Source organism: Limulus polyphemus, unplaced genomic scaffold (assembly GCF_000517525.1).
Source record: "Limulus polyphemus unplaced genomic scaffold, Limulus_polyphemus-2.1.2 Scaffold844, whole genome shotgun sequence".
NCBI classification, from domain to species: Eukaryota; Metazoa; Arthropoda; class Merostomata; order Xiphosura; family Limulidae; genus Limulus; species Limulus polyphemus.
In genome coordinates this window covers 8,277-22,768 of record NW_013666454.1, presented here as the reverse complement: position 1 = coordinate 22,768, position 14,492 = coordinate 8,277, and the positions used below count along the sequence as shown (strand labels likewise).

The 14,492-nt window shown below is 31.3% G+C and overlaps 1 protein-coding gene across 2 annotated transcripts in view; it reads left to right on the top strand.

Annotated features, from left to right (window-relative positions):
• Positions 1–12,446, top strand: part of LOC106460830 (oxidative stress-responsive serine-rich protein 1-like) — a 15,452-nt gene extending 3,006 nt beyond the window's left edge. For both annotated transcript variants that reach the window (XM_013920573.1, XM_022387631.1), the window contains exons 2-3: positions 4,950–5,079; positions 11,388–12,446. In XM_013920573.1, the coding sequence (XP_013776027.1) occupies positions 5,006–5,079; positions 11,388–11,895 (582 nt within the window). In that variant the 5' untranslated portion in view covers positions 4,950–5,005 and the 3' untranslated portion in view covers positions 11,896–12,446. The remainder of the gene's footprint in view (positions 1–4,949; positions 5,080–11,387) is intronic.
• The last annotated feature ends 2,046 nt before the right edge of the window (positions 12,447–14,492 follow it).

Here is a 14,492-nt window from a genome sequence, read left to right as displayed (position 1 = left end):
TACTAGTATGTTTACTTACAATATTTTTGGTCAAAATAAATTTAGATCTCAATAAATATGTTCTATTTTTGATAAATTAGGCTTGTTTATTTGTGGGTTGTTTGAATATGGTAAGCTTAACAGTTTTGTTCAGCAAGTAAAGATTTGATCATTTGAGTCACTAGAATATTTTGCTTTTGCTACTTTAATCTTGTCAAAGAAGAAAAATGTTTTAACTCTCAATTAAATATAACTTGGCACAAAACATTTTCAGGAATGAAAAGAATAGCAAAAAAACCCAACTATAAACAGTTTCCTGTATGTGTGGTTTGTTTCTAAGTCATGTGAATTTTCTACTTCATTGTTCTTGTTCAGCTAGGTCTTGACATTTTCCCACAAAAGTATAAATTATTTCTCACTATTTTGTTCACTTTACGTTGATGTAAATGTTTATAATCTGCTTTATCCATTGGTATTTAAACTTGCTTGTTTCCATTTTGAATGCTGAGTTTTGTTAGTAGTTCAATCACCTGCTGTGAGGTCAGAGGCAGTATTAACAAAAATCAGAGAAGGGATTTATGTGAAAAGCAAATTATTGAGAATTATATTCTCAAAAGATGATATTATCTTAGCAAATAGAAACTTGTGCTTTGGAATAGGTAAAAAAATTAAATAATTGATGTGCATTGTTTACACACGAGACTCTTTGGAGTTTATCAGAGCATTTCTTTTCCCAGTTTTTTTTTTGTGAACTACATTTAATAAATGCTACAGAATGAGGAAATAACAATTCTAAAGTATTTTTAAGGAAAGAATTATCGATAGAATTATTATTTTTACTTAAATGTTTAAATATGATATGCAGGTATTATACTCAATACCTGAAAGGTGATCACTAGCCTAGAATCGTCCTAATAGTATGACTGAAGTAAATGATCTTGGATCTGTTTCTAGTAATAAAGCTAATAGAATTTTAGGATCTTTTTTATAGATATACTGATTATGAATCAAAGGTTATCTCTGTATAGATCACAAGTTAGGTTTCATTTGGAATACTGTTAGAGTTTTGGTCTCATTATCTAAGAAAGAATATTGACTTTTTAGAAATGGTTCAGAAGGGGGTCTACTGTAATGATTCCAGGGATGGAAGAGCTATTTTACAGTGATAAGTTGATCTCTTCTCTAAAAAAAAAAAAGAGCAAGAAGTGATCTTATTGATGTTTACAAGATTTTCTGGGAATGAAAAGGATAAAGGCTTCTGATTCTTTGTGCTATCTTTAAAAAAAAAAATGATAGGATGTTGCAGTTGTAAGATTTGGAAAAGACAGGCAATGCTCCAATGAAGAAAGTTTTATTTTATTAATAGAATGTGTTATTTTGGAAGTAGTGGATGCCAGCATTTTACTTAAGATTGAGAGAGGAATTTGTAATATCCTGAAAGTAAAGGATAAGTTTTAAATATTTACTCTTCTAAAGGATGAGTGTGCAAGGAGAGCATTAAAGGATGGAATCACACACTGTGTATTGGGCAAGTTGGCCACTAGGTGAAGATTTCCTTCAGAAACAAACTATTTTCACAAAGAGAAAGGAAGAAATAAAGAGAATACTGACAAGCAACTGACTTTGCCAAGAAGTTGGGATTATCATCTCCAAGTTTACACAAAACATTACTTGTTGGAAAACTAAAAATGGTTTCCTAGGCTTCGTCTAGATATGTTCTGCATTGTATTTTATGTGGAGATGAAACGAAAGATCAGGTTTGAATTTATTGTCTATGAGTTTAGTGTACTTAAAAAGATAGAAAATGATTTAAATAAATACAACTATTATATGAATCCTCTGATGGTACTGTTACTGTTCTCCAGCACAGAAGCTACTTTAATTAATAGGGCTCAATTCATAAAGCTCCAGCACTGATAAGCCAAAGATCCCTGTTTAAAGCAATTGTTTTAGTCACTAACACATGCGAGTTATATAGTACATATATCAGGTATTTATTTAAAGATTTTATTTAATCTGAAATACATTTAAGGTGTAGGTCTACCCTCAGTAACTTGCAGTGAGCTGAGTCTAGAAGGTTAGGGGTCTGAGCCCTTAATATTTTGGTGGTTCATCAACCTTACTGCATAGTGACCATGCTAGTAGTTAGATATCTGTCAGCACTTTAACCATGCTGATACACAGATATTATTGCATTTAATAAAATAGTACTGAGTATGATTTTTTGGAATGTGATTTTTTTTTAGCATAACCACTTTATATGGATTTTTTATTCAAGTATCTGATTTTTATTGGGTGAAAATAACACCATTAATGTTTACCTAAAGTTGTAGAAATCATTTGAGAGAAAATAAACTTAGTAATGAAAAAGCAAATGGTTGTGATAAATAAGAATTTTCTCAGGATATATTTTTTTTTATCTACGTTGTTCATTGTGTATCTTTGCAGTTTATCTAGCTTCAGTTGTATTTTCCAAGTGTACTTGTTATTGTTCTATGTTACAAAGGGCTGTAATTGTTGAAATGTTTTTCTTAGTCAGTCATAGTGAGTGGGCAAGAACATAAAAAATGAGTTTCGTTGTTGATGTGCCTAATGTGTAGAAATTGTAAAAAGGATACTTCATATTGTGGAAAAGCATTCGTGTTTTTGAGAAAATAAAATTTTGGTTTAATTATTCATAAAAAATCCAAACCTTCATCTGAGCATTTAGCTATGGTGAAAAGAACCAATGGGATTCTAGGTTCTATGTGTAGAGATTGATTTTAAAACTTGCTTGTTGAAGGTTGTCACAACCATCTATAAGACTTTGGTAGGACGTTATTAAGAATACTGTGTGCAAATTTAGACCGTGTAGCACAGGAAGAAACAGTTGTTGGAAATAATGTAGAGATAGCTGGTTTGAAGAAATTTGAGAAGAGACTTAAAGATTCATGGTGACGAGAAACCCACTTGAAGTAAAAATGTATTACAGAGATGGCTGGTATGGGTATTAAAAACCTTAATACTCTCTCGCCCCTAAGACGTGCCCAGTAATGGTCAGTTTCAAACTGTCTTTCTTAACCTGGAGATGACCTAAGAAGGTTGAAACATTGTTCATGTATTTTATTTTAATTAAAGTTTTTAATACACATACCAGCTGTCTCTGCTATACAGACTTAAAGATTGTTAGAGGCTTAGATTATCTCCTTGTTAGTTGCCTGTTTGAGTGGTATAATGAAAAGTGTTGGATATCAAATGTGAATATCAGGAGTAGAATGGCATTATATTTTGGAAATCCTTATTCCTGGGTAAACAGCTGCAAACTGGAAGGGACACTTGAATTTTAATATCATGAGAGCAAAATGCAGAATATGAGTAGCCATGCAATTATAATGGAAGTTACTTCTTTACTGAAACTTGTGGCCAATAGAATTTTGTATTTTTAGCAGTCAAAGATGGCAAGATACTTACAGCATTAGTAAAATGGAGAATAAGATATTGCTGAAGTAAAACTAACAGTTTATATACATACATATAAAAATAGAAGCAGTCTCAAAGATATAAGAATGTATATAGTTTTAGAAAGAGGTAAATATAATGTTGAAGCACATGATTGGGCTCAGCTACAAAGTCATGGAAGCTGGCTGGTTGACTGTAGTACATCTGTTATTATCAAGTTGACTGGTTGATATAGGACTTAAGATTTAAATGCAGAAGTTACTGAAGTATCATATTGTTAATTGAAATTATCATTAGTGTAATGAGACAAAAAAAAGATTAGAAGTAAAACAAGCCAGTGTAACCCAGGTTATCTACTTTGATTTTGTTTGTATTTAAGCAGACTTATTGCTATGTTACTGCTACTGCAAGTGAGTTTCTTGAATATCTCTCAAATGATAATTATAGCTGGGTGATTTATTTGATATAATTGATTACCTACGAGTGGTGATTACAATGTTTAGTTTCAGGTAAGTTAATCGGTTGATCAAAACTGTGATTAAATCAATCAAAATTAGTGTTTTTAATTATTCCAACAGAATGAAATCATGATTAAATAGATTTACATGAAAATGATCAACTAATTAAAAGTAGTGTTTCTGATTATTACTATTTTCAATTATCCAAGTAATCAAAATTGCTGTTATATTGTGAAGCACAAAGCTACATAATGGGCTATATCTAACTTGTCTGATTGTAGCCTTATAAGTTGTTTTTTTTTACTTCAGGTTTGCTCAGTTTTGTTGATTTTTTTTGGGAGGTAGATCTTGGGTTTGATTCCAATTACCATCAAAACTGCTCACCTTGTGTTTAATATGATAAAGCTATATTTATTTTAATTGTAGTGCTTATTTGTTTATAATAGTTAAACTAGTGCACTACAGAATACTTTAAACTTTTTTACTTTAATTTACTTCTCTGTCACATGTTTATCGGTGGATGTTTTTACAGGTTTTATATAGTGCTATATCAGCATATTACAGGCTAAAGAAGCTGATTTAAGCTGTTGCAGAATAGCTAATCAAGATTCTGTTGTTTCCCTGACTGAAGTCAATACATTTGATTGGTTTTTGTATATTTAACCCAGTGTGGATGTTTATAGACATCTTTCATATTATTTAAATTTATCTTTCCGTTAGAGTTGTGAACCTGTGTGATAGTATCATTTTGCTGTGAAACCACTTGTAATACATCTATGAAACTATATAGTAAATATTTAAAATTTGACAAGTCAATTAAAATTGAAATTTTCTCTACTTATTACTATTGGTGCTGGCCCATTTATTATGTAAAGTTACTTGTTACAGCCGTTTCACAAGGAAATAGTATTTTTATAACTTGTGATAATTTTTATGTAGACCAAACCCATAAACCTATTTAATGTTTAATACTTATAGCTTTACCTCTGTAAAAATGTTATGAAAACAGTATCTATAAAACTTTGACAACTTATTGGAACTTGTATTAATTGTAATAATTTTTTTCTGTTGTAGGTTCCTGACATTACAGCAGAATAATACCTGACATTTATTATGTTCTGGTGGTAACAATGGCTGATATCGTTGACCAAGAACTTGATAACCTTCAAAATTATTTTAAAGGATTAAGAGTACATCGTTTAAGGTATAATACGTACTTATTATATCTGTTATCAAATATAGAGCAAAATTCATTGTTAAATGACAAATGCTTCTAAAAAAATTGCCAGTTGTTTTTTACTGTGTACATACACCACCTGTAACAAGCAAATATTTTGACTGTTGCACTGTTTTTTTCTTTTGAATCCCTATATACAGTATAACTACAGGGTGTTACAAAATTCTCTTGCCATCATTTTTCTAAGTCCTTATCTTTCATTTGGTTGATATGTTGCTATCTTGACACAATGTTACTTTTTTATCCAGATTTTGGCTCATGTTCTGTATCATTTATGACATTATGGTTGTGTGCCTTTTGTGCTTTTCTGCATCCAGGTTACTTGGATTTGTGACAAACATCAAGTGTTTGATGTGTCTGATGGTGTAAGATCGGATAGTGGGCAAGCCATGTCATTGTCTTGATCTGTCTGTTAGGTTTTACCTGATATCCTAATGAACCAGTTCACTATTCTGTTGAAACCATGTGTCATTGGATATATTTTACAAATCCATAATTGCTTTGTCAATATGTTTCTGCAGGAGAGCAGGTAGCCTTTTCCAGCCAGTGTGCTTTGATGAAACATGGACCAATGATAAGATAATTGACCACATCAAGCCATCACTATCTGCTCCCTAATCTTTGGTTCCTCTAACCTATTATTTGTTTTCTTTGAATCAGTATTGGCAGTTGTGGTAGTGTTTTTATTATTGATGTAAAATGTTCCCTTGTTTGTTCTAAACACCTTGATGAAGTGTTCACCCAGTTCCTCCTGTGCCATGAACCATTCACAAAACTATCTTCTATCAACTTCTAGGATATGTGCAATTTTTAAGGATGAAAGTTATTTGTTCATAATCCATAGCATGCTTCTTTAGCTTATTTCTGCTTTTTATGTAATTTGTTGAGTTGATCTCATTCTGCTTCTTGAGAGGTCTGCTATTGAAAGGTCCTCATTCATTGCTGTACAAGATCTTAATACTGCATTTATGATTGGACAAAGAACCAAGCAAGCAAACAAACAACAAGTTTTTGAATGTCTGGTTGCAGTGTGGTCAGTGATAAGCGAAGATCACCTCTCTTCACAACATCAAGGCGGTTACGTATTTTTGATAGCAAATAAGTCACTCGACTAAAACCAGATTCAACCAGATAAGATGTGGGAAAAGCAATAAAATACAACTTTACCTCCTTCCGGAGCTGTGGAAATTTATTAGCTATTTCACTACTTATCCCAAAATAATGTTTGTCACATTTTAATTTAGCTTGGGCTGTTATATCACTGCAGTTCAATGAGACATTCTTGTAATGTGATGTCAACATCAACCGTATTCACTCCAAATGGATCCACCACCCAATCCGGAATTTTGATTGTTACTCGAGTACTAGTTGCATCTGGTAACTTGACTTCTGAGCTGTGGGGGATATGGGGAGAAGGGAATCTTTGATTCAATTTTAAGTATTTTATTTGGGCAGTGAAGTTTTGGTGGCTTACTCAGAATTTACTGTGGCCCCCTAATTTTCTGTCATTCACATATGGCCTCTTAGAAACATAGCGTAGTGCCCTGAGGGCCATATGGCCCACGTTAAGAAACACTGACTGCTGGTGTGTTATAACAAAGTATACTGAACACATTGTACTGAAAGCTTTTATGATTTATAAGTTTTTCTTTTTTGTGTGTAAATAGGTGTTGTTTCATATTACTATTTAACCACTTTTAATTATTATTAAATAGTACACAGTAAGTAACCTTAACATGTGTATGTGAACCATAAGTCTGAATTATCATTTCACCTTCCGTAGTTGATACATATATTTAATATGCTGGGTAGATAATTATGCATATATGAGTTGAACTCATTAATTATCAAACTATTCACCTTTTAATTCATTAATAGATTACCAAAATACATATTTAAATGTAACAGTATGAATTAGTATTCTTTCCAAAATAGATTCTCACATGATAACTTTTAACTGTGATATTATATCATTACACATTAAATGTAAACCCTCATTCAAATATTCATTATCATTGTATAATTCATCAACAAAAGCATGTATAAACTGACATTGTGGAAACCAGTGGAACATTTGGTAAAATAATACATCACTAAACAAAACATTTTAATTAAAAACTAGTTGGTGCTACTATAGCATATGGTCTACACAGATACTATCATCATCACCATTGTAATGATTCACTAAAACACATATTCTTGATAAATGATTTATATCTATCCATGTTTTTGTTCAGTAAATAATAATAATTAGTTGTGTGTTCCAAAATACTACGTTAAATTTAGGTTATAATTGCGTTAGTTTTGATTGTTGGAACTTGTTTCATTACAATTATATTTGTCCCAAAAATGTTATGTAATGGTATTTTGTACTTTATTAGTTTAAAAGTGTTATTTATAATAACTGGCACCAATTGTAAATACATGAAAGTTAAAACTGTGATGATGATAGTAGACTGCACACTATAGTGTAAATATATTTGTAGACCGCATGCTATAGGAGAGCCAACTAGTTTATACATAAACTTTGTACATATTTCAATATCAGTGTTAAAAATGGTCTGCATCTATTACTTTAGATAAATTTAAAAAATTTTTGAATTAATTCAAAACATCAGTAATTTTTTTAACTTGTTACACTCTACAAAAATATTAGATCCCATAAATTATTTTACATGCAGTATGCTAGTTTGATATTGCCACATCAGTTATGTTGTTTTCTGTTATTTATTGCAACCTTTTAATGATCAAAATGCTGGAATCAAGTCATATGAGTTTAAAAGTAACAGGACCACATTTAATACTCAATATAGGATGTAGTAAACATTAAAGCAATGACAAGGAAAAGCATGCCTGTCATATTACCTGTTGGGTTGTATACAGTGTTTTCAGTAACTTTATACTGTATGATAGTGACTGTATTTAATGAATAGAAATATTTAATTAGTGAGTTAAATATTTTATAATTGTGGGATGTCATAGAAAAGGTAAGAGATTAATATTTTGATACTAAATTATCAATTTCAGTACAGTATTTAAGATTACGAAGTTAAAGACAATTTATAATGTTATATTTACTAATTCATCTATTGTTACTATTCACAAACACATTACCCCCCACCCTCACCCCCAAGCCTATACAATCTATTGGTGAGTACAGACAAAAACTGGAATTTGTAAAGTTATCAAGTGGGTGAGCAAATAGACATTTATAAATCTCTCTGTGTAAGTTACGTGTCATGTTCACTAAGTAATTTATTGTGTGAAAGTAAGAGTGAAAAGGGTTTCTTAATCTTTATATTTGGAGTTGTATAATTATTTATTTGTAAGACTAAGTAGTAAGGACATAACCACAGTATGTAAATAATGCAATAGCTCAGGCACATCATTCACTGAGCTGTTAATCATAACTGTGTCATGCATTCTATGTTCTTGAAGTGTCATGTCTAAACTCGCAAGGAAATATTAAATATATATATATTGTTTATCCTGTGAACACCCACAGTATCTGTTTTCAATTCTAATATACTATATCTGTTCACCAGTAACATCTATGACATTCATGTGACATCCACTTCTTACAAAAACAAGGACTGTAATTTCATTTCACTATCATATTTCAAAAGAAATGTCTTTAGTAATTTAAATTTATCTTTCTTGTTTGCTTTTTAAATTCCTTTGTAAAGAACTGCAAACTAATCAAATACAATATAATACAAGACAATTTTAAGCTATACTGTGTTTGCATTAGTTAAATAATATGAAATACAAACTAAGCCATCAGAAAAATTAAATGACAGGTGGTAAATGAAAGGTCTTCTATGTTCAGTTGGTGTATAAAGACACACACACACACACACACACACACACACACACACACATATATATATATATATATATATATATATATATATATAACACTTACTGCAATTGTTAAAACAGTTATTTGACATTGTGTTGAAAAGTAAGGATTATTCCAGCTACAAGTTTTTTTTTTCCCACAATGGCATGAACAAGTTAGAAAATATAGTTTGGTAATTTTAAGAACCCATGAATAAGAGCAAAGAAGAATATGCTACATCAACCACACTTCATCTGCCACATCCAACATTCTTCTTCTAACACTGATTAATTATTTATTACTATTTTTTATTTTAACTAATTTTACTATCTGATTATGTACCTGATGATGACAAAACCTTGTCGAAACGTTGTACATTTGCTGTTATGTTAAACTTATATTAAAGTTTTCTTCATTACCCATTCAAGCCTTCTCCAACCATTATTAGTCTCAAAGTGGGTTCCTCGTCATCGAATTTTAATTTTGCTATCATTCACAAGAACTGGCAAACCCAGGAAGTCAGTCTTGTGACCTGAATGAATTAAGCAACCCCAGTGTTAATGTGAGACAAGGACTTAGTAATTCTAAGACCCATGAGTGAAAGCAAAGGAGAATAATGTAATAATATGTCAGTCACAGTATATCTTCCCTATCCCTTTTGCCCACAACCAGCTCATCAGGCTGGCTAGGAAGCTTGGTTGTACTCTCAGTGAAGAATGGCTGATTGTATGGAGAAATCCAAAATAAGATTGCCAGTAGAACACGCTTAAAGAAAGTTATAATATTGGTGGATAGTTGTAGATTCAGTGAACAGTGGTTGATGTCGACTGAGCACTGATAAATTCGATGGAAATCTTGTATTACCGACCTGGGCTCTTCAAAAAACTGTTTCGTAATGATTTTATTAAAAAATTATTATGCCATTATTAGAATAACACAGACACAACAATTAGTTTTATTGAAAAAATACCTGTTTGGATACATTTATCTAATTTTAGGAACACAATGATAAAAACATAAGGTGAAAGGTAGTGTTTTTTAATGTTTTTTTTTTAAATGTTTCACAACAGAATTTTCAAAAATTAACAACCTAAAATGTTATACAAATACTGAACCAAATTAACTAATTCTTTAAAAGCATAGACTTCATATTATGTTGAAAGTATGTGGTTAAGTTCATAATAACCTATTTAATGGAAGAGTGTGACTTACAAAAACAATTTGATAAAACATAAAATAGATAGTATGATCATATTTAAGTAAACTCTACATGTTTCAACTAGACCACTCAAGCAGCACGAAGATTCCTTAATTAATGAGTTTGAAAACATCTGCTATATTTCCTGCAATTAGGCTAAGCATTTTAAGGGTGAGAGCACAACAGACAGGGGTGACACTAAAATCCACCAGGAAATGTTAACAAAATGCTAAACATATACACATTGCTTTGCAATATCTAGTAAGTAAAGGAGATCATAAATGTTGGCAAGTTTAAACTCTTATCAGTAGGAATAAGGGCAGGTATAGACCATATTCCTTGTTTATTGTAGCTATATGGATTTTTACAAGAAATGTTACAATAAAAAAATATTTTGATTGCATCAGGTATTTTTAAATTATAACTAGTATTTTTCATAAAACTCTAAGTCCAACAGCCTGCCCCAAAATGGTGATTGGCCTGGTGGGAAATCCCCCACTGGGCCAGTCCACATCTTATTATAAGGAGAAAGCTAATTATAGATTCAGTGAACAAGGGTTTGATTGCAAGGATAAATTTTATTTATAGTTACACTTCATTTTATATTGTTTGCAAACATGAAAATTCTTTCAAAATATACTTAGGCTATAAATGCTCGTACTAGAAATGAATATTCTTGACTAAATTATTACAAAAGTAATTATCCAGTTTTTGTGTACTATTCTAGTACAAGCACTTTTGCACTTAATAGTTTGTGATGAACTTTGCTAAATTCAGAGTAGCGAGTTAGGATTAAGTTTTGTTACTGGTTGTACACAGAACTGATAATCCTTATCATAAGTGCTTGCTAAGTATGTGGTGTACCCACTGTTTCTTCCGCCAGGGACTATACTGATCTATGTGGTTTTTCATACTGAATCCACTGGGACCTTCAATAGAATATATAAAAAAAAACAATTTTTCATATTTCCTAATTGTTGCTGCTTCTTGGGAATATAAAATACCTGGTTGTGGGAAGGTTAAGTATAATTTTCATTATCATAATACTAACTGTTTTATTGAGCATTTTGTGGTTGCTCAACAGCAGTAGAAAAAAATTACATGTGAAAAGTTTTTCTAATTTTTGATTTAACATTCTGTGTCCACCATACATGTAATTTTTAATAAGTTTCTTAACAAGAACATTTTTGTGTAATACAGTTTTATTTCCATCAAATAATTATTATCTAATGGCAGAACCATGGAAGATGCTGGTACCTTGCCATCTACATGTCCTGTTTCACACTGTCAGCCGAATGAAAATCTCACATCAGGAGTGGAGGAAACACTGTGGAGGTCTGTAGAAAAAGAACAAAAGAATACCCGTACATTACAACAGAGTAATCATCGTGGTGTGTTTGTTAATGAAAGTGATGCTTTTCGTCAGGACTTGATACATTATGCAAATTTTCAATCTCCACCTATGTTAGAAGGATCTTCATCATGGTTTGAAGATGGTGGACAGACATTATCAGGAAAAACCAACAGCTCACATTTTGCCCAAAGAAATATGGCTCTCTTTGAGGAAGAAGTAACAAGAAGTAGCAAGTCAAGGGAAAATCAGACCAATGCAAGTGAAAGGACTTGTGCTCAAGAAGCACGGAATAACGATGACGTGAACGTGGACGAGCTAGCAGCCTATCTCGATAATCTGGTATACATACCAAAAGAAATGTCCAGGATGGCAGAAATGATGTATGCCTAGAACTTTATGTGAACATCATCATACAGGTATACACGAGTACTAGATATTGTACATGAGCACAGGATAAGATTTAAACTTTATGGTGGGATGTCCTAGTTTAAATTTTAAGTTGGTTTGATTCTTTTGTCATCATGATTCAGATTATTTCTTTTTGTTTAAAAGTTTATGATAAACTTTGTTGTGAATTTATGTCTTCTTTTGATGTAATATTGATATAGAGTAATACTGTAGTTGAAGCATGTGTATGAAAATATTCAATCAGACTAGATAGCACTGGTTGATATTTTGCAGTTATTTCACAAAACTTGGAAAGTTCAAATACCTGCCATCATTTTCACAAGAATGTGTAAGTTCAGAAGAACTAAATGGCTTTGGGCAAAAATTTAGGGTCTTTAGTTTGTTATTGGTTTCTTTATAATTTTGGAATTTAGGTTCTTGTTTTAACTGTGTAAAAAAATTAACCACGATTTATATATCCTCTATTGTCAGTTCATAAATTTCAAGGTGAAGAATAGCAGTACCATTAGTCAATAAACTGCTCAAATCTGTTACTCTTAGTTATATAGTGAATTTTGTGATTAAAAAACTGTTTTACATTAATAATGTTTCAAAAATTGTGTTTCACATGATGTTGAAATTATAAGTAAGAAATAATGTTTAATAACTTGGTGCTCTTTCAAACCTGGCCCTTTAATTGTTCAGCAAACCAAAATCATGTCAGTTTCTTTTGATACAACATTTATAGTTAAAATTCTATTTAAAAAAAATCTTTACATTTCTTAAAATCATCAATCTTTCACATTATAAAAGTGAAAATATAGAATATTTATAATTCACAAAAAAATGTCAAAACCCCCTCAGTTTTCAATTTTTTTGTTATCAATTCACCTTTTGGCTTTACCAATACTTTCATCCTAATAATCCATTTTTAATCTATTTTGATAATGAAGTTAGAAAAAAATTACCTTTACATTCCAGATAATTATGAGAGAACTTTTATTTCAGGGATAGTACATAAAACAGCAAAATATCTGTTCATAATACACCTCTTTTTCATATTGCTTTCTATAAGCTATATAATGCAGGAGGACAACTGCTTCCGAGTGCCCATTTCAATGGTCAAATCACAAAGAAATCCGTAAGTGATATGTCTTTGTATGGAATAGCATGATTAACCATTTCATTTTCCAGCTGCTTGAGTTATGTTGTGGACGCAATTTGTGTTGCTTACTGTTTCCTGGGGCACATGGTTGGATTTTGTCACTGACCTTTGTGTTTGTAGATTCTCACCTGTTGCAAGGTGTCTCACTTTGCTTACCATATCTCAGGTATGAATTGTTGGAGGTATATTTCTGGATAGTCCTTTGTTTTCTAATGCAATTAAATACAAGGAATATCCTCATCTTGGAAATTCCAAATTCCCACTTTGAGCACATCTTTATGACCTGAGTGTATGAATGAATATTTTGCAATAGAAAGTTTTGTTACCCTTTTCAAAAGCAATCATTTTTCAGTGGCATTGCACTATGTACAACACACCAAACAATTTGAAAATGTAATACTGATACATTCCATTCCACCACAGCTTTATATTGGTTGTGGTTTCATGTGACTTTTATTCGTTTATTGAAAATCATTTTAATTTAACTCGCATGACCCATGCAAATTTTCCCAAGGTTAACTATTACCTTGCTCTTACAAAGTGTTAAATAGTTGCTTGGTTATTAATAAAAGATAATTTAGCAATATTTTAAGTAATGGTGAATACTGGGAGGATTGATGTATGTTATATTCAAAGTTTCAAATCAACTGTTAATAATATCTTGGTAATGGGATACTTGGTAAAAGTTTCGTATGTGGCACATGATATAAATTATTAAAATGTTGACCATTTTTGTAGATTAAAAATGTTTTTTGCATGCACAAAAGACAATGATAAACACTTTTTAACGAAGTACAATGTTAGTTTGATGAATCCAAAACATCCACATCTTAAATATTTCTTCAGACTCCTTAATGTGAATGAAATTGAATAATTGGGCACAAAAGGTGCCTTGTACGTTTAGTATATATATATATGAACACACCTTCCAGAAAGAATGCTATTTATTAAATGCACAAAACATTTGTTTTTGGATGATTATAATCTTAGTGTGCCTCACTCATAAAGACCTTTTGGTAAAGATTTACTGAATCTGCCATTTTCAATATTTAAAGTAGAAATGCAGCTGCTTATATTTACAAGATCTGAAACCTGGGCCTGTGTTATAGCACCCAACACCTGGTCTAGAACTTGGATGAAAGTTCTAGAAGTTCAGTGCAAAATCCTGGAAGGATAGTTTCCAAACCCAGATGCATCTACTGTCCTAGATTTGTGTAAATCTGAACTCTATGAGAAATATTAATATTCCTGTCCACTATAGATAATGGTGTTGGAAGCAACTTGGTGATTTATTGTTGACTTTGCCCGCCCATTATCATCGAAACTTGTGAAAACACAATGTACCAGGATCCTGTAATTTATGTATTCTGTGGTTTTACATACATCTTTATTTTGGAGTTATTTGCATTCTCTAAGGCTCTGTGTGTGTGTGTGT